A 23,960-nucleotide genomic window follows, 5' to 3' on the forward strand; every position below is an offset into this window, starting at 1 on the left:
CTTGTTTTCCTTCCTCCTAAGTCATCAGGCCCTTTCTGGAAGTGCTGCAGGACTTGGTATACGTTAGCTAAAGTGGAATACAGAGGTTTCATTCTAATATGTTTCTAATCCAACTTTCTTTCCCTTTCCCTCTATAGATTTTGTGGAAGTATAATACTTTGTCATTATGAGATGTCGTCTCTCGGTACCTCCTTTGTGCAAATTAAATTTGATGACTTGCAGTTTTTCGAAAACTGCGGTGGAGGAAGTTTTGGGAGTGTCTATCGAGCCAAATGGATATCACAGGACAAGGAGGTGGCTGTAAAGAAGCTACTCAAGATAGAGAAAGAGGTAAGGTCTTTTCCTGCTATCAGAAGTGGTCGCGATAGCGCTTATGCAAGCTTTTCAACCTAGAGTCAGAGGTCACAGGCCACCAGGGACCTAGCAGAGCCTTTGGGGTTGATCCATGAGGCCGTTTCCCAGTTTCCATTCTGGGAACTCCATAAATAGCAATCAATGCCACGTGTGCTGTAGGGTTGAATTTTACTAGGGGTCATCTGAACTGAGGATTTCTTTCCATGGCGTGAAAGACCGAATGTTCTCTGAGCTCTCTCCAGGGGAGGTGAGCTTTCAGGCCTTCCCAGGCTTCAGGCTTTTCCCTGGGTCAGCCAAGAGGGGTCAGTAAAGAGTAGTGTGTAAAGTTTTCGTCCCCTTTCCATTTTCTGTCCATTAATTTGTGGTCCTCAGGAGCTGTCTTTTGAAAAACAAAAAGCATTATTTTTCTACTGAAATATAAGCAATACCAGCTTCTTGCATTTCAGCTCTACTTGAAGCCCAAAGTGGTGGACTTTGTTTAATAAAGATGCTAAACAGAGAGCTGGCCTAGTTGTAAAATGGGAAAAGGTCTTAACTTTCAGAGTCTGGGATTTGTGCTGGTCCTAGTCAAGCCAAAAACTTATACACAGGCCCTTTATCTTTCTTAGGAAAGTGACACATCATCCCCACATTCAGTTTGGTACCTAAACTCCACAATAAAGCTAGTTGTGGAGCTGACCTGCAGGGGCTCAGGGCATTGATAACTTTTAATAGTTACCCTCTGGAGTTTGCTTTGGTCATTTCTATTTATGTCCTGTTTTGGCTTATTATTGTTCTTTACAATATCTTTTTGAAGTGAACTTTTCCATAAATATCTTTTCATCTCCCTGAATGATTTCATTTTTTTCATTAACCGCTGCCAGTGAACCATAGCAATTGATTGGAGACGGAAACCCAAATGGAAAGCACTATGTGGCATTTCATCCCAGCACTGCTGTGTGACTGTATGATCACCATCTGTGTTTCCGATTGTTGAAGCCAAGTCAGAAGGGCTAAGATATCTCTGCCTTGGTGTATCTGTAGGTTGTGGAAAGCATTAAGAAGTGATAGCTTTTAAAGCCAATGTGTGCCCCAAACCGAAGGGCACTATGTAGAAAAAGTTTCCTTCCCCTCATTTCTTGATCAACGAATTTTTTAAATAGTAGCCAAATAATAATAATAATAGTAGCCATTTCTTACTCTGGACTTGAATAATAATAATAATAGTAGCCATTTCTTACTCTGGACTTGAACCTAGCTTTTTTTATCTAGTGAACTCTTAAGCCCTTTACAGGCAAGCATTATTGTACCCATTCTGTAGGTTGGGAAATAGAGCTTTGAGAAACATGTTAAGCTGCCCCAATAGGGGCAGGTGAAATCCAGATCAGACCCCCTGTTCTCCAGTTTTTAACTCTGAAACCTCTAGTTGACCAGCTAAGAACAGAAAATAAACCAGTTCCATCAAATTTATATTCAAAGAAGTGTATAAGTATGCTAATATTTTTAAGCATCATGCAACTTCAGTACAATGAACATGTTCTTGTGTGATTGTTGGATGTGAGAAAGACTTTATGAGACATGAAATAGATTTTGACAGGAAGACAATAATTGCAACCCATTCACTCCACCCCCATCCATACCCAATATCTTTTTTTACTGTCTTTGACAAAGCCAGGAAAATGACATACGAAAGCACAGGGGTGAAAGCAGGAACTGGAAACTGCCAAATCCTGCTCTTGTGTAGATATTTAACCTGAGTATCATTCAGAATTGGAGTTGATTACAGTAAACTGCAGGAGCATACCTCATAAACTTCTAAGTAGGAAAAACAGAAACCCAGTTTAGCTTTGGGGCTTGATTTAATCAGTGACTGTCAGTGATAAAGAGACACGGTAAGTTATTGCAAAGCATCCCCACACTTACTGACTTAACATGCGTTTAAGATGTAAATAATTTTGGCTAGGGGTTGGCAGTTATTGGAAAGGAAATATGCATTTCTTATGTAAATGTTTGTTATACTTTATGAACTATGTATTGCCTTGGTGGCTAGATGTTTTCCCAGTGAAAAGATAAAGGTAATAAACTCTGGATTTTTTCCAATTTATAGATTCAGTCCTGTGTCACTTGGTCATTTTTGCCAATGAATTTTAGAAGTGATGGAACATTTACTAATATGTTTGTAGCTCGCTCATGGAACTCTTTAAGAATGACCTAATATCTGATTAAATATATGTTTTGTGAAAGGTGGAGAAAATATATTCAAAACTCTAACTTTGCTTATGTGAAAGTATAGAGGAATGCTGTTTATTTTTGCTTTATTTGTAGACCTCTAGTTTAGTGAGTATATGTTACTTTTCTGATTTAGAAAAATGGCATTTACTTAAAATCTTGGTAGTTCTTTAAAACTTAATTTTTTTAATATCCATTTGTTTTATTTTTTAGATTCCACATATAAGTGATAGCAACAGTATTTGATTTCTCTGACTTATTTCACTAAGCATAATACCCTCTAGGACCATCCATGTTGTTGCAAATGGCAAAATTTTCATTCTTTTTTATGGCTGAGTAGTATTCCATTGTGTATATATACCACATCTTCTTTATCCATTCATCTTTTGATGGACACTTAGGTTGCTTCCATATCTTGTAAAACTTCATTTTTAAAAATCTTTTACACCTAGTGAAAAACTACAAGGAGAGTACCATGAACTCTAACATATCCTTCCCCTAGAATCACAACTAATTAACATTTTGCAACATTTGCTTTCTCTTTATATATTATTGATTTATACATATTCATACATATTTTATTTTTTACTGAACGTGAGAGTAAATTGCAGATGCTATGTTCCTTTATCCCTAAATACTTCAGCTTCTCCCGAGAACACAACTGTAATACAACTATCAAAACTTTTACCTATTATACGAGTCTATTTTCAAATTTTGCCAATTGTCCCAGTAATGGCTCTTTATGGCATTTTTTTCCCCAACCCAGGTTCCAGTCCAGGATCACATACTTCAGGGGGGTCCCCAACCTCCGAGATCTAATGCCTGATGGTCTGAGGTGGAGCTGATATAATAATAATAGAAATAAAGTGCACAATAAATGTAGTGTGCTTGAATCATCCCGAAACCACCTCCCACCACTCCCCCCCACCCCCAGTCTGTGGAAAAGTTGTCTTCCACGAAACTGGTCCCTGGTGCCAAAAAGGTTGGGGACCGCTGACATACTGCATTTAGTGATATATCTACTTAGTCTGTTTTAATCTGTAACAGTTTCTCTGCCTTTCTTTGTCTTTTACACTTTGACATTTTTTTTTTTTTTTTTAAAGAAGGCAGCACTTCATATTTTTTTTTTTTTTAGAAGGAGGGACCTAGTATTTTTTTTTTTAATAAAGTCTCTTTATTCTTTTTTTTTTTAATTAATTAATTTATGGTTGTGTTGGGTCTTCGTTTCTGTGCGAGGGCTTCCTCTAGTTGTGGCAAGTGGGGTCCACTCTTCATCGCGGTGCGCGGGCCTCTCACTATCGCGGCCTCTCTTGTTGGGGAGCACAGGCTCCAGACGCGCAGGCTCAGCAATTGTGGCTCACGGGCCTAGTCGCTCCACGGAATGTGGGATCTTCCCAGACCAGGGCTCGAACCCGTGTCCCCTGCATTGGCAGGCAGATTCTCAACCACTGCGCCACCAGGGAAGCCCCACTTTGACATTTTTGAAGTGTGCTGGAAAGTTTTGTAGAATGTCCCTCATTTGGACTTTATCTGATTTTCCCTCCCTCTTGCCTAGTTTAAAGTTAGGTAGTCTTGGTAGGAATGTTATGTAGGACATGTGCCCCTGGCGTGTCTTAATGGAAGACCTCCAATGTCAGTTTGTTGCATTATAGGTGATATTAATTTTGAACCCTTGATTAAGAGGGACTCACTCTATCTCCCCAGTAAAATACCTGTTTTCTCTTTGTAATTAATAATTAAGCTATTGGTAGATACTTTGAGGTTATGTAAATATCTTCCCTCAACAAACACTACACAATGTTTTTAGCATCCATTGGTGATTCTTGTTCGAATCAAATATTATTATGACAGTTACCGTGTAGAAAGCAAAAGGTTCTAGCATAAATGAGAGCCTTTCTTCCTTGTTTCCTTACTTTTCACTTATTCATTCATTCATTCATTTATTTATTGCTTCATTGTAGACTTACAGATTCTTTTTCAAATTCAAAATGTTATAGTTCATTACTATCGTTATTCACTTTCATGCTTAAATTGTCCGCGATTTAGCAAGTAGGAGTCCTTAAATTTGGCTTCTATGTCTTTTTGATACTTCTTCATCATTTTTTTAGCCTTTTCATACTCCCTGGAACAAAAAGATGTTCCAGTCTCAGTTCCATTCCTGGAGTCAGGTATTTCTTCAGGAAGCCCTGATTCAGGGTACCTGATTTGGGAGTATGATATTTAGAAACCAAGATTTGGGTACTAGGTTTGCTTATTGTAGACTCTTTTAAAAAGAGCCTTTGTTCTTCTGGGAGAAAGAATGGTTATAGATAAATTTTATTTATGGGAGCATTTAATTAAAATTTTAATATCATACATCTGGATAGCTATGATCTGTGATACACTCCTGTTAGAAATGTAAATTGATACATGTTTTGGAGAAGAGTTTAGCAAAATATATCAAAAATATTAAAATGTTTCCGTCCTTTGAGCCAGAAATTTTACTTCTAGGACTTTATCCTAAGGAAGTAATCAGAGATATGCAGGAAGAAGGATATAATAGGTTGCTTATCTCAAATAAATAATGAAGAATTAGAAACAACTCAAGTGTCCTACAACAAATTATCTTTTAAATTAGGCTACATCTTACCACCCTCCCAAAAAAGTAAATGTGAAAGATGACGGTTGTGTTAATTAACTTGATCTTGGGGATCCTTTCACAATATACATACGTATATTGACATCATCATGTTGTATACTTTAAATATATTACAATTCTACTTGTCAATTATACGTCAATAAAGATGAAAAAAATTATGCTACATCTGTATAATGGAATTCCATTGCATTTGGAAGAATACTTAAAGAGCTAGGAAAATGCTCATAATATATTGCTAAGTGGTAAAAAAGTTACAAAATAAGGTATAGAATATCATCCCAGGTGTCTGTGTGGTGTTTTTCTTTTTCTTATACTTTGCGTTTTTCATATTTTTCTATGATGATCTCATATTTCTTTTTTAAGAACATAACACTTTATTATGAAAATTTTCAAACATGAAGAAAAGTTGAAAGGGTAAAAATGAACATCTGTATGTCTGCCATCTAGGATCTGTTATTAACATAAATACTTGCTTTATCACATGTATGTCTATGTATTCTTCCATCCATCAATCCATTTTGAAGCATTGCAAGATAAGCTGCAGGTGTCAGTAGTTTCCCCTTAAATACTTTAGCATGCATATCATTACCAGAGTTCATTATGTGTTTGCAGTTCTCTTTTCTTTTAAGGTAAAATTTACATACAATGAAATACACATATCACTAAGTTTTGACAAATGTAAACACAATGTAACCCATATATTTACAGGAAAAAAACTCAAAAAAATCATAGCTCTGACAACCTTTGTCACTTTCTAAGGATGTTCTAGTGAATTAAGTTTTATAAACCTCTTTAGTATGTCACAAATCACAAATTTTTCAGTCTCAATATGTGCTTTCAAAATGTTTAATGTTTACTTCTACATTGCTTTCTCATAGCAGTGCTACAGGTTTTTCAGTGGTAATTTAGCTTGTTTTTGTTGGTTGCAGATTTACTTACAGAGCACTATTTATTTTTGTTACAAAAAAAATTTTCAACAGGAAAAAAATAATATGGTCTTAAGGGCATATACCGAAGGTAAGAAAAGAAGCCATTATTGTATCTTTTTGTAAATTCCAGATGAGCTGAGATCAAACCAAACTGCTTAGGCAGAAATTGAAGCAGGGAGTGGCGAGGGCAGAGGAAGACACTGTGGATCCCAGTGCCCTCTTTCCAACCACGTACCCAGAGGAGAGCAGTCCCCACACGAGTGGTTCATCAGCTTCACAGCATGAACCAGGCATGTCTGTACCTGGTACTTTTTTCTGTCGGAGAGATGGAAACCTGCAAGCATTTGTGTTAACTTGAAATCTGTTGATATTTAACTGAGAGTAGGAAACCGGATTGAAGTATGAGATATGAAGGAAACATGATTCCTTTTTATTTCCCCAAAAGAATGAAAAGGAAGCAGAATCCTCAAAAGGTGAAATATGAGGCCCTTTCTTCAATTGCCTTGACTTTTGCAAGGCCCCACTCCCTTTATTTAAAAAAATCTTTTTTCCTACCAAATTTGACTGTTGTAGAAATGTTGAAAGCCAGATAAATTCAAGTTTCAACACTTTCCCACAGTATAAATATTTATAGGTAAAGAGAGAAGATCAAAATATCAAAACTGATCATAAGAACAGGAGCTCTCAGTAGCTTTGTATATAAAGGGAGAGATACCCGTGTGAGATAGAAAATACAATCTTGAAATTGACACAGAACTCAAAACTAAACATAAGACCTTTTATTATACAGACTTTATCAACATGACAGCAATTAGTGCTTCACTAGAAGACTAGTTAATGTTGTTGTCATTTTATTAACTCCTGGGAGACCCTTTTTCCTCTTCTTTGCAGTTCTGTAGCTGACTTTTTATTAAGGAATTATTGCCTTTGCTGTAACTGTAGGAATGTGAGTTATTATTTAAGATAACCACATGCAGAATTTTTCTGTCCGCAATCAGAATTTACCCATTCTGCAGTCTATTCTTTTAGGTCAGTGGTTCCCAAAGTGTGGCCCCTGGACCAGTAGCATCAAGCGTCACTTGGAAATTTGTTAGAAATGCAAATTCTTGGGCCTCACCCCACCCCGACTGAGTCGGAAACTCTGGGGTGTGGGGCTTGGCAATCTGTGCTGCAACAGGCTTCCCAGGTGTTTCTGATGCTCACTGGAGCTTTAGATTGAACCTAGCCAATCATGTCAAATACAGACGATCAATATGTTAACTCCAGTTTGAATTTCAGGTACTTGGTGAAACTGGTAGTGGAGAGATTGTTGTTGTTAGAGGCTTTCGAGACCCTTAAATTCACCGTGCTCAGGTGACCACCTGTGCGCAGGCCCTACTTGGCAATGTCCTTGGGCATAATGAACTCAGGCAGATGCCCTGAGATTCCAAATCTTTTCCACTGGGGTTCTCACCTGACTTTCCAGCTTTGTCTTTCATTTTCTGACCTGAAACCACCTTCCCTTCTCCCCCACCTCCCCAGCCCGGTCCAGCTGTTCTTCCATCCTGCTTTCCCATTTCTGTAACCTTGTCCACATTCTTTCCTTCACCTGTAATACCTTTGTCTTCTCTGCCTGAGCCAGGTCCTACTCATTCTTCAGCCTTAATTTCTTCCTTCTCTGTGAAACGTTCTCAGATCACACAAGCATAATTTTTCTCTTTTTCTTTTGAATTTATACCAGTTAGCACCCATACAACTATTTTGACAGGTGATTAAAACTGCCTTGTGGCTCTAGAATTACTGTAAGGGATAGCCACTTAACTTTTCACGTGAACATGCCACGTCTTCTCATCCGAAAAGTGGGGCTAATAACAGTACCTCCATCACAGGGTTGTCGAGAGGATTAGAGAACTTAACACGTATAAAACATCTAGAAGAGTGCTTGACACAGAGGAAGACTTGGGTGACTGTTAACTGTCGGTTATATCTTCGCAACCATGCTCTAAGGTCAGGATAGCAGATAAGTGTCATGTTTTGTGAAAACTTCAATTTGTTGGTTCCTAGAACCTCAGTTATATCTTCACAACCATGCTCTAAAGTCAGAATAGCAGATAAGTGTCATGTACAACTGCCACTGTGAGCTGATCACTTGGTTAGGGGCTTTCCATCCTTGCCCTCTTCCTCTTCACAGCTGTGTTACAAGATTATACTGTCCATTTGATGGATCAGAAATGAAGGCTCAGAGAGGTTAAGTAACCTGGCTAATATGAACAGCACCCTTCTTACCTGTCTCACAGCACCTAGCACTGTGCCTTGCTCAGAGTCAAGTATTTGTTCTTGGGATCATGTCGCTGTAGATGTCCCTCTCATTCTCATCCGGGAAAGATATCCTGTATGGATGTATCTACGTTTTCTTCATTTACTCTCTTTGAGCTATGAAGAGGATAGAGCACGTCTGTCTTTACTGTGTCAACTGTGTCACTGTACCGCGTGCATTCAGCTACATAGTGGCTTCCCTGGTGGCGAAGTGGTTAAGAATCCGCCTGCCAATGCAGGGGACACGGGTTCGAGCCCTGGTCCGGGAACATCCCACATGCCGTGGAGCAACTAAGCCCGTGCACCACAACTACTGAGCCTGTGTTCTAGAGCCCGCGAGCCATAACTGCTGAGCCTGCGTGCCACAACTACTGAAACCCGCGTGCCTAGAGCCCCTGCTCCGCAACAGAGAGAAGCCACCGCAATGAGAAACCCGCGCACCGCAACAAAGAGTAGCCCCCGCTCACCACAGCTAGAGAAAGCCCGCATTCAGCAGAGAAGACCCAACGCAGCCAAAAATAAATAAAATAATTTAAAAAAAATATACTACAGCTACATAGTACTCTTAGCTATTGGTTTGATTTTTATAAATTCCTTTGCTTTTGTACCTTTTTTAGACTGTCATGCCATTTCCACTTAAGGAATTTTAAGCATTTCGCTATGCCATGCTTTGATTTTGTACTACATACATAAATCATCACTTTGAATTAGAGAATAAGCAGTTTAAAATAATGAAATAATGAATCATTTTATTTGATCATTAATGTAGTCACCACTCCAAAGGTATATATATAAAACAGCTATCCATCACTCAGCTCTTTTCTATGAGACATTTCTGTTATTGGGAGCTTATAATCTAAGACACCCCAAAGTGAACTGCTATAAAGAGATAGAGAAAATTGGACAGGGACTTCCCTGGTGACGCGTGGTTGAGAATCCGCCTGCCGGTGCAGGGGACACGGGTTTGATCCCTGGTCCAGGAAGATCCCACATGCCCGTGCGCCACAACTACTGAAGCCCGCACGCCTAGAGCCCGTGCTCCACACCAAGAGAAGCCACTGCAATGAGAAGCCTGCACACCGCAACAAAGAGTAGCCCCTGCTCGCCTCAACTAGAGAAAGCCCGCGCGCAGCAACGAAGACCCAATGCAGTCAAAAATAAATAAATAAATAAACAAACAAATAATTAAAAAAAGAAAATTGGACACATGTTGAACAAATATGTAAATTACACGAGTAAGCATATACTACTGATATATCTGAAGGTAACACAAACCTTGTGGAGAGGTAACCTTACACTGAGGAAAAGCTGTAGGAATGGCTTCCCCTGGGACCAAGAGGAATTTAGAAAATTACCTGAATTATAAATAATTCTCTTACCATGTTATGTGAAATGCAGTTACATTAAGACAAACATCATTCTAGGATATTTTCAGATCACTTAAGCGACTGTAAAAGTGTTTTATTTTCAAGAAAAAGCCCCTATCCTTCTTATTTTTGCTTCTCAGTCATTTAAAAATTTTTTAATCCTTTCAAAACTTTGTTAGATTACATATTTACTTGCATGTGGAGGTTTTTTTCAATTTGCCATATGTAACATTACATATTACAAGTTATTTCAGCTTTTCATTAAAGTTATTATTGATCTCAGTATATTAGGCAATAAACATTTCAGTTAATAATTTTTTTCCAGCCATCCTGTAAATATTGTGCTGAAATCAAACCAATGAATGTATTCCAGTAAAGCTGTTATTTCCTGACGAACTGGTGTTATACAAAGCTAGGCTCTTGCTGCTAGAAGAAAAATAGTACAAAGCACGAATTGGATTTTTGAGAAACACAAAGCCTAATATAGAGAGAACAATTAAAAAACTGAAAAATTGGAGGAGAGGAAGAGCTACCTGTGAGTATTTCAGATAGTTTTAAAGTAGATATGATTAATTCTCAGTCTTCAGAATAGAATTATGTCACTTGGATATTAAAAAGGTGTGTAGAGTTTTCTTCTCTGCTTTCTAGTGAAGACAGGAAGTCACTCTCATGAAAGTACTTAAGACAGAGACCATCTTATCAGTTTTTTTTTCACTGATGCTTGATTCCTGCTCCTGGTTAGGACAACCAGTTTCTGTTTGAAGGCTGCCATTGATGACGTGTCAGTTGCAGGCTGTTCAATTTTGCAACAGTTTAATTCTTAGAAAGTTCTTTATAATGTAACTTCCAGCCATGGATACTGGTCTCTTTTTCTGGGGCCATACAGAACAAATCTTACCCACTTCCTTCCATATGTCTGCTTCTTGAACACAAGATTTGTATCTGATTGATCTTTTTTACTAAGCTCTGCATTGTACCCAACCCACCATAAGCAATCAATAAATGCATAGGGAGTAAATAAAATAATAAACCTAGTAATCATATCTCAACTTTCTCTTCTTTTGTAAGATTTTCCAGAAAGGTTTTGCTCTTCCTGAATCTACAGAAAAGAACAGCCTGCATTCCTAGTCTACTTCATTCCTAGCCTTTTCTTCTCCATGTTTGGCTGATCTTTTGAGCTCTTAACAAATTAGTTTGTCTTTGAATGAAAGGTTCTGTTCTATGGCTGTTAGGCAGGATTTTCCTGGCCATGGTTCTTAACTGGTTTGTTTTTTTAACATGTTTCCAAGAAAGGAATCCAAGTTGCTTTTTCTTAGCAGTGTTAATATCTGATGTTCATGATTCATGACCTGAGAAAAATTAAGGTGTCCTAAATGAAATGAGACCGTTGGAGTCTTAATGACTTAAAAATATGACTTCTACCCCTGATACTATTCTTTAGGAGAATAGCTCTTGGTAAAATTAGCTACATTACAGCAGCTACACTGTTAAGCGTGGAAATGTCTGGTGAGTGTTTGTGCAGGCTCTGCTCAAGGAGGGGACTACACGGCCGATCTGCTTTTGAAGACAGATTATATTAAGCAATTAATGAACAAAATCCATTTAACTCACTACATTTTAAAAACATGCAGAATAGTGCATCCTTTAGTGGGAAACAATTGCTTCTGTTATTGGAACTATAGTCGTAGAGCCTATCTTAAGAAGTATGTATTCATTTTATTTTAATCATTGGATGGGTATTTTAAAATATAATACATAGTTTGGTTAACATCTAAACTAACTTCTCCTGAACTAATTAGCTGCTGACCAAATCTTTAAAGTTGTGAAATTGGAGAACTTTTTTCCCTTAAAAATCTCAGGATAGGGACTTCCCTGGTGACACAGTGGTTAAGACTCCAAGCTCCCAATGCGGGGGACCCAGGTTCAATCCCTGCTCGGGGAATTGGATCTCGCGTGCATGCTGCAACTAAGAGTTCACATGCCACAACTAGGGAGCCGGCAAGCTGCAACTAAGGAGCCGGTGAGCCACAACTAAGGAGCCCACCGGCTGCAACTAAGCAGCCCATGAGCTGCAACTAAGGAACACACCTGCTGCAACTAAGGAGCCCGCCTGCCGCAACTAAGACTGGGTGCAACAAAATAAATTAAAAAAAAAAAAAAAACTCAGGATAGTTTCTTAACCTCAAAATAAGGCCTCTAAGTGTAACCTACATTCTTCTTTGGGAAAAACTTGGGAACTGTGGCTAAGGCCAGGGTACTGGTCTCAGAACAGGGAGGATATGTGGGAAATTCTGATTCCAGTTAGACTTACTGTAAGTGCAGATCAGACCAAGAACAGATCTAGTAAGTGATCAAGACATTAATATTAACTGGATTTGGGGGTGTGGAGCATTAAAAATGTATACTCTGCCTTTTTTCAAAAACTATTTAAGATTATTAGCAGGTAGAATAAGCATGTTTTTGAGATTCCAAGGAAGACCCTCTATACCCCCCAAATCTCCCAGACCTGAATGTAGGGTAAGGAAATATAAGCAAATTAACATTTCCTGAGTTCCTGTTATTGACAGCCTCTATTCCAAGCCGTTTACATATATTCTCTATTTAATCCTATTGCTAATGCCTCAAATTTTAGCATTGTAATTGCATTCTTTAAGATTGTTTACCCTAATAAAACTGCAAATACCACTGAGAAAAGAAACATGTTAGTAACACCTCAGAGTAAATGACATATGTGATTTTTTTTTCCTGGGACATACCTTTCTAGGTGGGCAGATGCACAATTGATGCTGTAGGAGACTATGACCTACACAGATTAGTAGGAAATCTCCTTTTCTGTATTCTGTCATCCAAAAAATATTGGCTGTTTATTACATGCCAGGCACTATTCTAGATACTGGAGCCACATCAGTAATAAAATAAATAGGCAAAAATTCATGTCCTTATAGAGCTTTACCTTCAAATGTGGGAAATGAAACAACTAACTAAAGGGTATATTAAAACATTGTTAAGACCCTTACGCCTCTTAAATATGGGCTGAACTTAGTGACTCACTTCCAAAAATTAGGGTATAGAAAAGAAAAAATTAGTAACTTTACAATCGACAAAGCTGGCCAACACTACCTTAACCAAGTGACATGGGTTAATATCGTTAGTGTTAAGCCGTGCTGCCAGCCCATAACCCCAATACGATGTGATGAGAAAACCAGTTCATCTCTGTGGTCCTCTTGCCCCCAAACCCATAACCCCATTCTAGTCGTGAGGAAAATATCAGATAAACCCAAAATGATGGACATTCTACAAAATACCTGGCCAGTACTCCTCGAGGTTATTAAGGTCTTGAGAAACAAAAAGACTGAGAAACTGTTACAGTCCAGAAGAGATTTGAGGCATGATGACCAGACGTAATGTAGCATCTTGCACTGGATTCTAGAACAGAAAAAAAAAAAAAAAAAAAAAAAGACATCGGTGTTAAAAATGGTGAAATCCAGATAACGTCTGGAGTTTAGTTAATAGTAATGTACCAATAATGGTTTCTTAGTTCTGATGCATGTACCCTGGTGATGCAATATGTTAAAATTAAGGGAAGCAGGGTGAGAGGAATGATCTGCGTTATCTTTCCAACTTTTCTGTAAATCTAACATTATTCCAAAATAAAAAGTTTATATTAAAAAAGTGAAGAAAAACAGAGAGCAGAGTACGGGGGCATCAGGAGCGCCGGTATGGGGCTAGTGTTGCCAGTTTACATGGGCTGGTCTAGGTGGGCCTCGTTGAGAAGGTGGTATTTGAGTAAATGCCTGGAGTAAGCGATGGAGCCATGTGCTCACACGGGGGTAAAACAGTCCACGCAGAGGGAACATGCAGATGCCAGGTGGGAGCATGCCTGGCGTGTTGGGGAAGAGCAGGGAGGCCGTTGTGGCTGGAGTGGAGTGAATGAGGGGGGGAAGAGACAGGAAATGGGGCCAGAGAGGTAACAAGGCCAAATGGGATAGGGCCTGTAGGCAATTGTAAGAGCTTCTGATTTAAATCAGGAGGAAATGGTGAGCAGTTCAATGCTTTGGAGTAGAGAAGTGAAATGACTTACATTTTAATATGACTACTCTGGTTACTCTGCTGAGAAAAGACCATATGGGGCAGGGGCAGAAAGACCAGTTAAATTATAATCCAGACAAAGAGATGTTTGTGGCTAGGCCCAGGAAGGTTGCGCTGGTGGCAGTCAGAAGCGGTTGAACTTGGGGTATATTTTAAAGATAGATCTAACCAGATTTGCTCACTGGACGTGCTGTGTGAAAGTAGAGTCAAGGAAGTCTCAAAGGTTTTGCACTGAGGACATGGAAGGCTGTATCTGCCATCATGGGTGGAGCAGGTTTGTGAGAGCAGGTCAAGAGTTCATTTTTGATACAAGCAATGAACCAAGGAAGGAATTAGCCATCTAAAGAATACCATCTATAATGCAACGAAAATATGAAATAATTGGAAATAACCCAAATGTCCATCGCCAGATGCATGGATAAACAAAATATGGTGTATGTATGCAATTAAATAGTATTCATTCCTTTAAAAGGAGTGTAATTCTTATACATGCTACAACGTGGATGAATCGTGAAAACATCATGCTTAGAGAAATAAGCGAAACACAAAAGGACAAATATTGTATGATTTTACTTATATGAGATACCTAAAATAGGCAAATTCAGGTACAGAAAGTAGAATAGTGATTACTAGGGGCTGTGGGGAATGGGGAATTGTTTAGTTGGTATAAAGTTTCTGTTTGGGATGGTGAACAAATTCTGGAAATAGATTAGTGGTGATGGTTGCACAACAGTGTGAATGTGCTTAATACATTGTACACTTAAAATGGTTAAAATGATAAGTTATGTATTATGTAGCACAGCAAAAATATAAAGTTCTATTTCAAAAAAAAATGAAATACTGAGGGATACACTTAACAAAAGAATTGTGCTGTATCTTTACACTGAAAATGATAAAACATTGCTGAGAGAAATGAGACATAATAAATGGAGAGATATGCTATGTTTATAGGTCAGAATATATGTCAGGATGTCAGTGCTCCTGAAATTGATTTATATATTCAATACAATCACAACCATAACACCAGCCAGCTTTTGGTAGAAATTGATAAGCAGATCATAAGACATATATGGAAATGCGAAGGACCTGGAATAGCCAAAAGAATTTTGGAAAAGAGAGCAATGTTGGAGAACTTATGCTACTGCCTTATATCAGTACTTACTATAAAGCTACAGTTTTCCACATTGTGTGGTGTCAAGATGTATGGATAGAACAGTGGAACAGAACAGAGAGTCTAGACATAGACCCACACATATTTGGTCGCTAGATTTTTTTTTTTTTTTTTAATTTTTTTGGCTGTGTTGGGTCTTTGTTTCTATGCGAGGGCTTTCTCTAGTTGCGTTGAGCGGGGGCCACTCTTCATCGCGGTGCGCGTGCCTCTCACTGTCGCGGCCTCTCTTGTTGCGGGGCACAGGCTCCAGACGCGCAGTCTCAGTAGTTGTGGCTCAGGGGCCTAGTTGCTCCGCGGCATGTGGGATCTTCCCAGACCAGGGCTCGAACCCATGTCCCCTGCATTGGCAAGCAGATTCTCAACCACTGCGCCACCAGGGAAGCCCTGGTCAATAGATTTTTTGGCAGAGGTCCCAAGGCAGTTCAGATGAGGATGAAATGATGAAGAAGGGATCATATTTTCAATAAATGGTGCTGGAACAATTAGTGTCTATATGCCAAAAATTTCAGAACCACTGGAACAGGGAAATGTAGTTGGTTGCTGAGTACCGATAAGGGTGTGTGTTTTCTCCAGGCATATTCAGCTCACCAGGTACAGGAGTGGAGTAAATAGAACATCGGATTTATTCACGGTTGTGGTTTTCCTGAGTAAAGTGAAGTAAAAGCAGGACAGAGGAGTTGAGGATGGATTTAAGGGAAGGATTCTATGAATTGCCATGGAATTTAAGCGAGGGGAAGAGGGGAAGGAAGACGTCCGGGAAGGGAGCGGCATGAAAAGATAAAGGAACTGGTGATTGTAAGGCTTGGGATTGCTGGAGTCCAGGTACTAGAAGGAGGGAGCAGGAAATATAAGAAGGGGGATGGGTGGATTTTGGATTACGGACGGTGCAGTTGCTGGTCATGCAGGGTCTAGGGTGTGACCAAAAGAATGTGCTACTGAGGTGCGTTGAAGGATTAGATTGTTGCGGCAGAGTTCAAGGACTTGAGAGGACAAGTGTCCGAGGCTCATTTATGTGCATGTAAACATTCCTACGCTATGAGACAAGAATTGTAATTGGAGAAAATGGCAGTAAGCTAGGAGCTGAAATCATCAAGCAATGAAAGGGAGCTCTCTGGAACTGGTAAATGTTGGCAACTGTAAAGGATAATGGATGATGCAATCTAATGACATAGATTCAGCTTTTAGGGAGGGGAGGGAGAGCTGTCTGGAAACAGTTATGAGGAGCCAGGAGGACACCTTGTTCCCCTCCAGGCCCCATGGAGCAAGTGCTGAAAGAGACAGACTAGCTGTCATTGGGAGAGCTGCAGAGGAGAGCCAGCTCCTGTCAGAAGATGAGGGAAGGTCTAGGGAAGTTTAGACTTTCGGTGGAAGTGTAAAATGGCATAGCCTGCTGGAGGGCAGTTTTGGAGACTGACAGAAGTCTTAAAATGAAATGCTATTTGATCCATCACTCTAACTTTTAAGAACTTGTTCTAAGGAAATAATTGGAAAAGGGCACATGCGTATGTGTTAAGAGTTGTATATGGCCATGAAAAATGGGAAACAGTGAGCGTATGCTACTTTTATAATCAGAAAAAAAAAACAAAGCTAACCAAATACATGGAATCTTATAGCATGGAGACAGGAAAAACATCTTTATGATTTGTCAGTTTTGTACACATGGGCAATTCACCCCCTGTTTAGTTTTAAATCATGAAAATACCTTGAAAATATACTCATATGCTTTTGGTATTTTCTGCTTCAACTCCCCTAGAGTATCATTGATGGCATCCAATTGTTTTTTTTTTTCATGCCACACGGTTTGTGGGATTAGTTCCCTGACCAGGGATCAAACCGGGCCCTCAGCAATGAAAGCACAGAGTCTTGACCACCAGGGAATTACCCATGGTGCCCACTTTTAATCTCCTTGTTTATCTTAATTTTTTCCCCTTAATTTCTTTGCTGTCATGAAGTTCTGCATACACATGGTATAAAGTAAACATGAATTCTACTTAAGAGTCTCTCCGGGTATGAGTTGATAGCTGAAGAAACACTGCAGGCATTTTAAGTTAAAATATTGTACATTTCTTTGGGTTTGACATCTTAATGTTGTAGTATTCTTTAGGAAAACAAATAGAACATTTGATTACTAACCAACAGGGCTTTAGAATTTTACCTTTGTTTCTAGCTTGCTCCAGATTTGGTAATTGTAAGGGGGAGAAATCTGTATTAGTTCTGTAGGTGAAAACTTGTAAAGAACACATAACCAGTACTTGGGTGGTATTTGAAATGTGTTTTTTCCCTTATTATGGTGGATTTTTTTTTCTTTTTGTTTTAGCAAATTCATAAAGGTTCTGGAATGTTTACCCACAGCCATTTGTCAGGATGAGTTAGGAAGAAATTTCCCTTTTTAAGAACTACGTATAAACAGAGAAAAACATTTCACACCTGTTTATCTTAGCACGGCCTGCAGAGAAGGAGAGGCAGATTCTCCATTAACTCTTCCCTTCAGAGAGGAGTTTAGAAAACAGACAGAGCAGCCTGTGACCTTATCAGCCTTGGGTAAGAGCGCTCACAGCCAGCTGGAGGGGCCCGCCATTTGTGCCTACGAACAAAAACCTTTCCTGCATTTTTTATTTCTCTTTTTGAGCCCCTCTGTACAGTTCTTTCAACTCACCTAGCTGAATTGTCTATGTTCATAAGATACTTCTATAATACATTTTCAGAAATACACTTTAGAATTTTTTTCTTTAATGAAAACTACCTTTCAGTTTTGGTCCTCATTTGATACAGTGAATGTCTCTCTTATCCTCGTATGTTAGGAAATCTAGTTGTGGGGTGTGATATATTTGTCTTCTCTAAAGGAATGTTTGATAATCCTCTTCCTTTTAAGATATTAATTTGATTCAGTAATAAGTGAGGCATAATAAGTAAAATTAATAACCTTTTAACTTTTTTTAAAAATAAATTTTTTTATTTTGGGCTGCATTGGGTCTTTGTTGCTGCACATGGGCTTTCTCTAGTTGCGGTGAGCGGAGGCCACTCTGCGTTGAGGTGCACAGGCTTCTCATTGCGGGGGCTTCTCTTGGTGCACAGCACGGGCTCTAGGCGCGCGGGCTCAGTAGTTGTGGCGCACGGGCTTTGTTGGTCCGTGGCATGTGGGATCTTCCCGGGCCAGGGCTCGAACCCGTGTCCCCTGCATTGCCAGGTGGATTCTTAACCACTGCGCCACCAGGGAAGTCCAATAACCTTTTAACTTTAAAAAGAAACAAAGTCCTTTTTTTGTATACAACTTATAAATCAAAATAAGTGGTGTCCTCGTTGACTGAATCAGTCCATAAGCCGTATAAGAAAATCAGCCTGCTTTCTCATTTGCTACCACCCCTCTTCATGGACTCTCTCTCCATACAACTTATTTAAACCACTTCATGTTGCACACATTCCTGTCTTCCTTGATTTCAGTACCTGCCTCAGTTATTGTTTCTGTCCTGTCTTTGACCATCAACCATCCTGAGTGAATTTGGCATCCACTTTAAGGACCCTTGAACCGACTGCAGACTTCTGTCACTACCATTTGCATGGCTTTTAATTCCACTTGCCTTCAGCCACTTATGGGTAAAACCTCATAGCTTAGAACTGCTCTGCCTTCAAAATAGCAAGCCTGAGCTTCCCTTCTCTGCCCATAATTTATTTTACCCAGTCTTCAGCAGCTCTGCTTTTCTTCACCCTTATCACGGCATCTAGCCTTTATTCTCCAACCTCAGCACTCCCTTTTGGATTCATTTGCCTCCAGGCCTGCAGGTTTCCCACCATGCACTTATTTCAGTGTTCACCTCTTTAATCCCGTTAAATCCCTTTGTTCTTATCTCCTTGACCTATTCCTTGAAGACAAAGACAATGGCTTTGTGCATCTGTGCATCACCTTGCTCAGTGTTCACTATTTTCTTAATGGGCAAATGACATTAACATATGTATTCACAGGTTTAGTTTTAATAACTTTTGACTGTGTCAAAAATTAAACCTGCCGTCAGAGGACAAATGTTTATAACACCAGGAACCCAGCTAATGGAATTGCAGGGCCTGTAGTTTTAAATCAGGGCTGCAAACTGCCGAGTCTACTTACGGTAATCTAAAGGAGTAAAGTCAGCACAATGGGAAGTGGAGGGAACTGGGGAGGTGGAGAGGGCAGCTCCACTGTGTACAGCTGTGTGTTAATCCATCAGGGTTGTCACTGTTAAATGTGGTACCAACTGGTAGTTCGTGGGTATTTCTGTCGTACAGGTATTTTGTGTTTGGTCCACACAGTATTTTAATTTTAAAAAGTTCATTGTCGACATTTAAAATTTAGATGATTTTATATGAAAATCCAGATTTCTGGCTTCCTTGAAAAAGAAGCAAACTGGGTCCTGTTGTTGAGTGGTGACACTGATGACTTCTTTGATGAGGGCAAGGCTCATTTGGGAGTATTAATTCTAAAAGATTTAGTAAAGATCAGTACTATAATGTTATAATTATGCCTCATTTAGTAAGATGCAATTTTCATTAGTATTTAACAATGCAATCAATAAAATAAAAAGAAGAATTAGTCCGTTAAAAAATTTATCTGTGAAGTATATCTGAAGGACTAAGGAATGTTAAGGTGAATCTCTTAAGAATGCCGAGAGTGCCTCTTATGAAGAAGGGATATGTTCTTGGTAAACTTTTAAACTTCCTCACTGATTTTTTTCCCTAATAAAACATACTGAACTCTGTTCTTGGAATGGACTTTTAGCACAGAAATGTAAAGTACCAATACGAAAACACAAAATGTAAAAGTCATGAGCTGAAATGTATCTTTAAGCAAGAAGCAGCTTTGCAAACTACAAATATCGTATTTCCTGAATTATTTCTGATTTGATAGCAGTACCTTCCTTATCTCCATTCATTTCCCCAAACTATAGACATGGATTATATTTTTATGTGGCAAAGTGTTAATGGAGTGACTCTTTGGTTTCTGTCCTATGTGGCAATAAAGGAATGAGACGAAAACCAAGAACAGTGATAATGAAAAGATCACTGTCTCTTTTCCATTTTCTTTCTCCACATGAAGCTCTCTCTCCTGTCCTCAGTTATCTCTGTAAGGAAAGCTACTCTGAAAAAACAAATCTTCCTTTGAAGATTCTGGAACGATCAGGCTGTGCATATTACTCTTGTTTTTACTGATTTGCTTCTATGATAGCGAAAGAAATAAAACATGTAACATTTTATGCATAGTAAAATATTATATTTGCAGACATTTCCATTCCATTTAAAGGCTTCTGCCTCTTTTGGAAGTTTTTCCCCAAATATGAGGAGTGTTAAGTGCATTGATATATTTAATTTTTTGTTTCACTGATGAGAGAGTTTTTTTAAAATGATGAAGTTTGTAGCAATAAAAAGATAAAATTTTATATGAATTGGCTCCTTGATGATTTACCCATAAATGAAAATAATACCAAGGCTCTTATATGCCTCAACTATTTTGCTATTTATTTTCTTAATAAAATTTTTACTTAATAAAATTCTATTTTTTACAATAAAATTGTAACCTCACTATCCTTAATTGCACAAGAATTGGTTAATAATGTCCAAGATTACACAATACAGGATAGGACAGATGTTAGGGTAGGTGAAAGGAGTACTCATCTAGAAAATGTCTCTGAGTGGGACAACAGTCATCAATCATTTTTTAAAATTTATTTTTATTTTTATTTTTATTTTTGGCTGTGTTGGGTCTTCGCTTCTGTGCGAGGGCTTTCTCCAGTTGAGGCAAGTGGGGGCCACTCCTCATCGCGGTGCGCGGGTCTCTCACTGTCGCGGCCTCTCCTGTTGCGGAGCACAGGCTCCAGACGCGCAGGCTCGGTAATTGTGGCTCACGGGCCCAGTTGCTCCGCGGCATGTGGGATCTTCCCAGACCAGAGCTCGAACCAGTGTCCCCTGCATTGGCAGGCAGACTCTCAACCACTGTGCCACCAGGGAAGCCCCCCATAAATCATTTTTGGCTATGGAAATTTTTGTTAATCTCTTGTGGCATCTAATACCAGAGCCACTCTCCCCTGAGGTATGTTAGGAAAACATCTAAGTTATATATAAAGGCCTTCTCTGTTCAATTAGAGTGAAGTACCTGCCATTTGTCAAGGTAAAGAGGGTGGGAATGGGGTGGTGGATGCTTGAGGGAGTGGTCAATGGAGAGATGTAACAGGAGTACGGTATCTAAATCTCTGGTAAGGGGGACTTCCCTTATGGTGCAGTGGTTAAGAATCCGCCTGCCAGTGCAGGGCACACGGGTTCGATCCGTGGTCTGGGAATATCCCACGTGCCACGGAGCAACTGAGCCCTTGCGCCACAACTACTGAGCCTACGCTCTAGAGCCTATGAGCCACAACTACTGAAGCCCGTGCACCTAGAGCCCATGCTCTGCAACAAGAGAAGCAACTAGAGAAAGCCCGCGTGCAGCAATGAAGACCCAATGCAGCCAAAAAATAAATTTAAAAAAATTAAAAAAAAATTTTTTTTTTAATAAAATAAAATAAATCTCTGGTACAGCAGGAGACTCACCCCAAGGGGTTTTCTGTTCTTTATACAATTAGAATCAGAAAATTTGGGACCTGAAAGCATATTATCTGAAGCCAGGTCTTTTTGCTCCCGCTGTTTTACAGATGGAGAAATCTAGCCATGTACAATAGTAGACCTTAAGATTAATTATGTTTCATCTCTTTTCTCTTTGTAATTCTATTTTCTTCCAATCAAGTCAGAATATTTCTTAGTTTATTGAATTGTTTACATTTAAGGAGTTAAAAATCTTTATTTAAATAGATGTGCCCAAAAGAATGAGATCTGATATTAGTTAATAACATTAATGAGCCTGGTTCGGGGAGACCACAGAGTTTTATGGACCTGTTAGTTTTTTGAAAGTATTTCCAGATTCTTGGCTCCGTGTTATGGGCTTGTGGTGGAGAAGCAATTTAGAAAAGCAGCAAGTAAAAAAAGTAACCTATAAATATTTTATGTGTTGGTTCCTTGGGTTGACTGTGTGTCTAATTTTGATCTCTGTGTCCGTGAATACTCAGGAGCCACAAACATACACCCACACAAACACACCCACACACAAACACACCCACACACTTTCTCCCTTAGGTTTTCACAAGACCTTGTTCTGGAATCAGTGATTTTACAGTATAAAGCAGGGAATGGAGATTGTGTTTGACAGAGACTAGGTTCCTTAAAAGGGAGGAAGTCCTTAATGGCAAGGCCTGACTTAGAAGTTGGTAGTAGTTATGTCTGTTCACCATCATTTTTTGCATCTACATCATCATATATGTAGGGCTTGATTTCAAACTGTCTTCTTTATTCAAGAAATTGCAGCTTCTTCCTGTTATTTACTTAAAATATTATCAAAATAATGGTAATTAAGTTTGAAAAACGTACCATTTGTAAGGTTAGTAGGTCCTGTCCAGTGGGTAATACCATGATATAAGAGATGCCTCAGTACAAAACAGTAGATTATATCAGTCAAGGTCCAATCAGGCAACAGAAACTACACCAGTAATTTGAACAGTGAAAACTCAATATTAAAATTACTAACTAGCAAAAGGTCAACTACTATTAACTAATAAAAGTCTCTAAAGAATATCGGAATAGCAAAGGTAGGGAGCAGCTACTCCCTCTGAACCTAGGAAGAATACCAAAGGGAGGAACAGACTTGGGAGAGAAATTTAGACCTCACTGGAGGGCATGTAGCTGCTTCTGGGTGGTGGAGGGTTTTGCTCTGGTGTCACAGTCTGGAGCTGGTTCACAAGAAGCCATCCGCTGGGGTTCCAGTGATGGTTCTCAGGGGTACCACGGCTGGTGCGTAGGAAGCCACCTGCTGGGGAGCTGGCAGGCTGAAGCTGGTCGACTGAGGTGCCAATAAAACACTTGAGGGTGAGTAACACTGGGTGTCTCATATGCTACTGGCAACCATAGCCACTGGAAGAAAATCACACAGGAAACAGGAAGGGAAGGCCCCTCCTCTGTCATGTCTTGCAGTGACTCTCCAGTGCCCTTTATTGACAGCCTAACATTGTGCCAGCTGGCAAAAGAAAAATGTTTATAGGGTCTGTCTCCAGTATCATAAGGCAGGATAAAACAACAGATATGGTGCTGAGAAGCAACTGATTGGTAACTGGCACAGTTCACCCTGTTGGCGACTCAGCTTCTGTGTACAACCTCTATGCACATTTGAACTTCCATATAATAATGAAACAACTCTGTGCTTTTACCAATGAAGAGCACCTGTCCTTTGTACAAGTGAAGAAGTTTTCACCCTTCCCCCAAAATAAGGAGACACACACTCCCAAATGTCATTGTATCCATTGCTGACCTTATTAATCTCTCCTCAGATTCCATTGTAGTCTCACTGAATACTCTGTTACCTAAAGACTAAATCATAAAGTTAACCCCTAACAACTTGCATATAAAACATGGAAATAGACGTTTTTCCAAGAAGACATACAAATAGCCAGCAGGTATATGAAAAGATGCTCAACATCACTAATCATCGGGGAAATGCAAATCAAAACCACAATGAGATATATAATCTCACACCTGTTAGGATGGCTGATAGCAAAAAGTCAAAAGATAACAAGTGCTGGCGAGGATGTGGAGAAAAGGGAACCCTCATACAATGTTGGTGAGAATGTAAACGGGTGCAGCCACTATGGAAAACAGTTATAGGGGAGGGATCCTCAAAAAATTAAAAATAGAACTACCATATGATTCAGCTGTCCCACCTCTGGGTATATATCCAAAGGAAATAAAATCACTGTCTCGAAGAGATATCTGCACTCCCACGTTCATTGCAGCATTGTTCACAGAAGCTGAGATATGGAAGCAACCCAAGTGTCCATTGATGGATGAATGGATAAAGAAGT

At 39.3% G+C, this 23,960-nt stretch overlaps 1 protein-coding gene and 1 long non-coding RNA gene across 8 annotated transcripts in view; both read left to right on the forward strand.

The window, feature by feature from the left end:
- MAP3K20 (mitogen-activated protein kinase kinase kinase 20) overlaps window positions 1-23,960 on the forward strand; it is a 175,192-nt gene that overhangs the window by 22,426 nt on the left and 128,806 nt on the right. For all 7 annotated transcript variants that reach the window (XM_082465365.1, XM_082465369.1, XM_082465363.1 and 4 more), the window contains exon 2: window positions 138-330. In XM_082465365.1, the coding sequence (XP_082321491.1) occupies window positions 172-330 (159 nt within the window). In that variant the 5' untranslated portion in view covers window positions 138-171. The remainder of the gene's footprint in view (window positions 1-137; window positions 331-23,960) is intronic.
- LOC309662611 overlaps window positions 4,037-23,960 on the forward strand; it is a 35,645-nt gene continuing 15,721 nt past the window's right edge. Inside the window, exon 1 of the long non-coding RNA XR_014264815.1 lies at window positions 4,037-6,419. This is a non-coding gene — a long non-coding RNA (uncharacterized lncRNA). The remainder of the gene's footprint in view (window positions 6,420-23,960) is intronic.

This window comes from Balaenoptera physalus (assembly GCF_965194825.1).
Source record: "Balaenoptera physalus genome assembly, chromosome: 6".
NCBI classification, from domain to species: domain Eukaryota; kingdom Metazoa; phylum Chordata; class Mammalia; order Artiodactyla; family Balaenopteridae; genus Balaenoptera; species Balaenoptera physalus.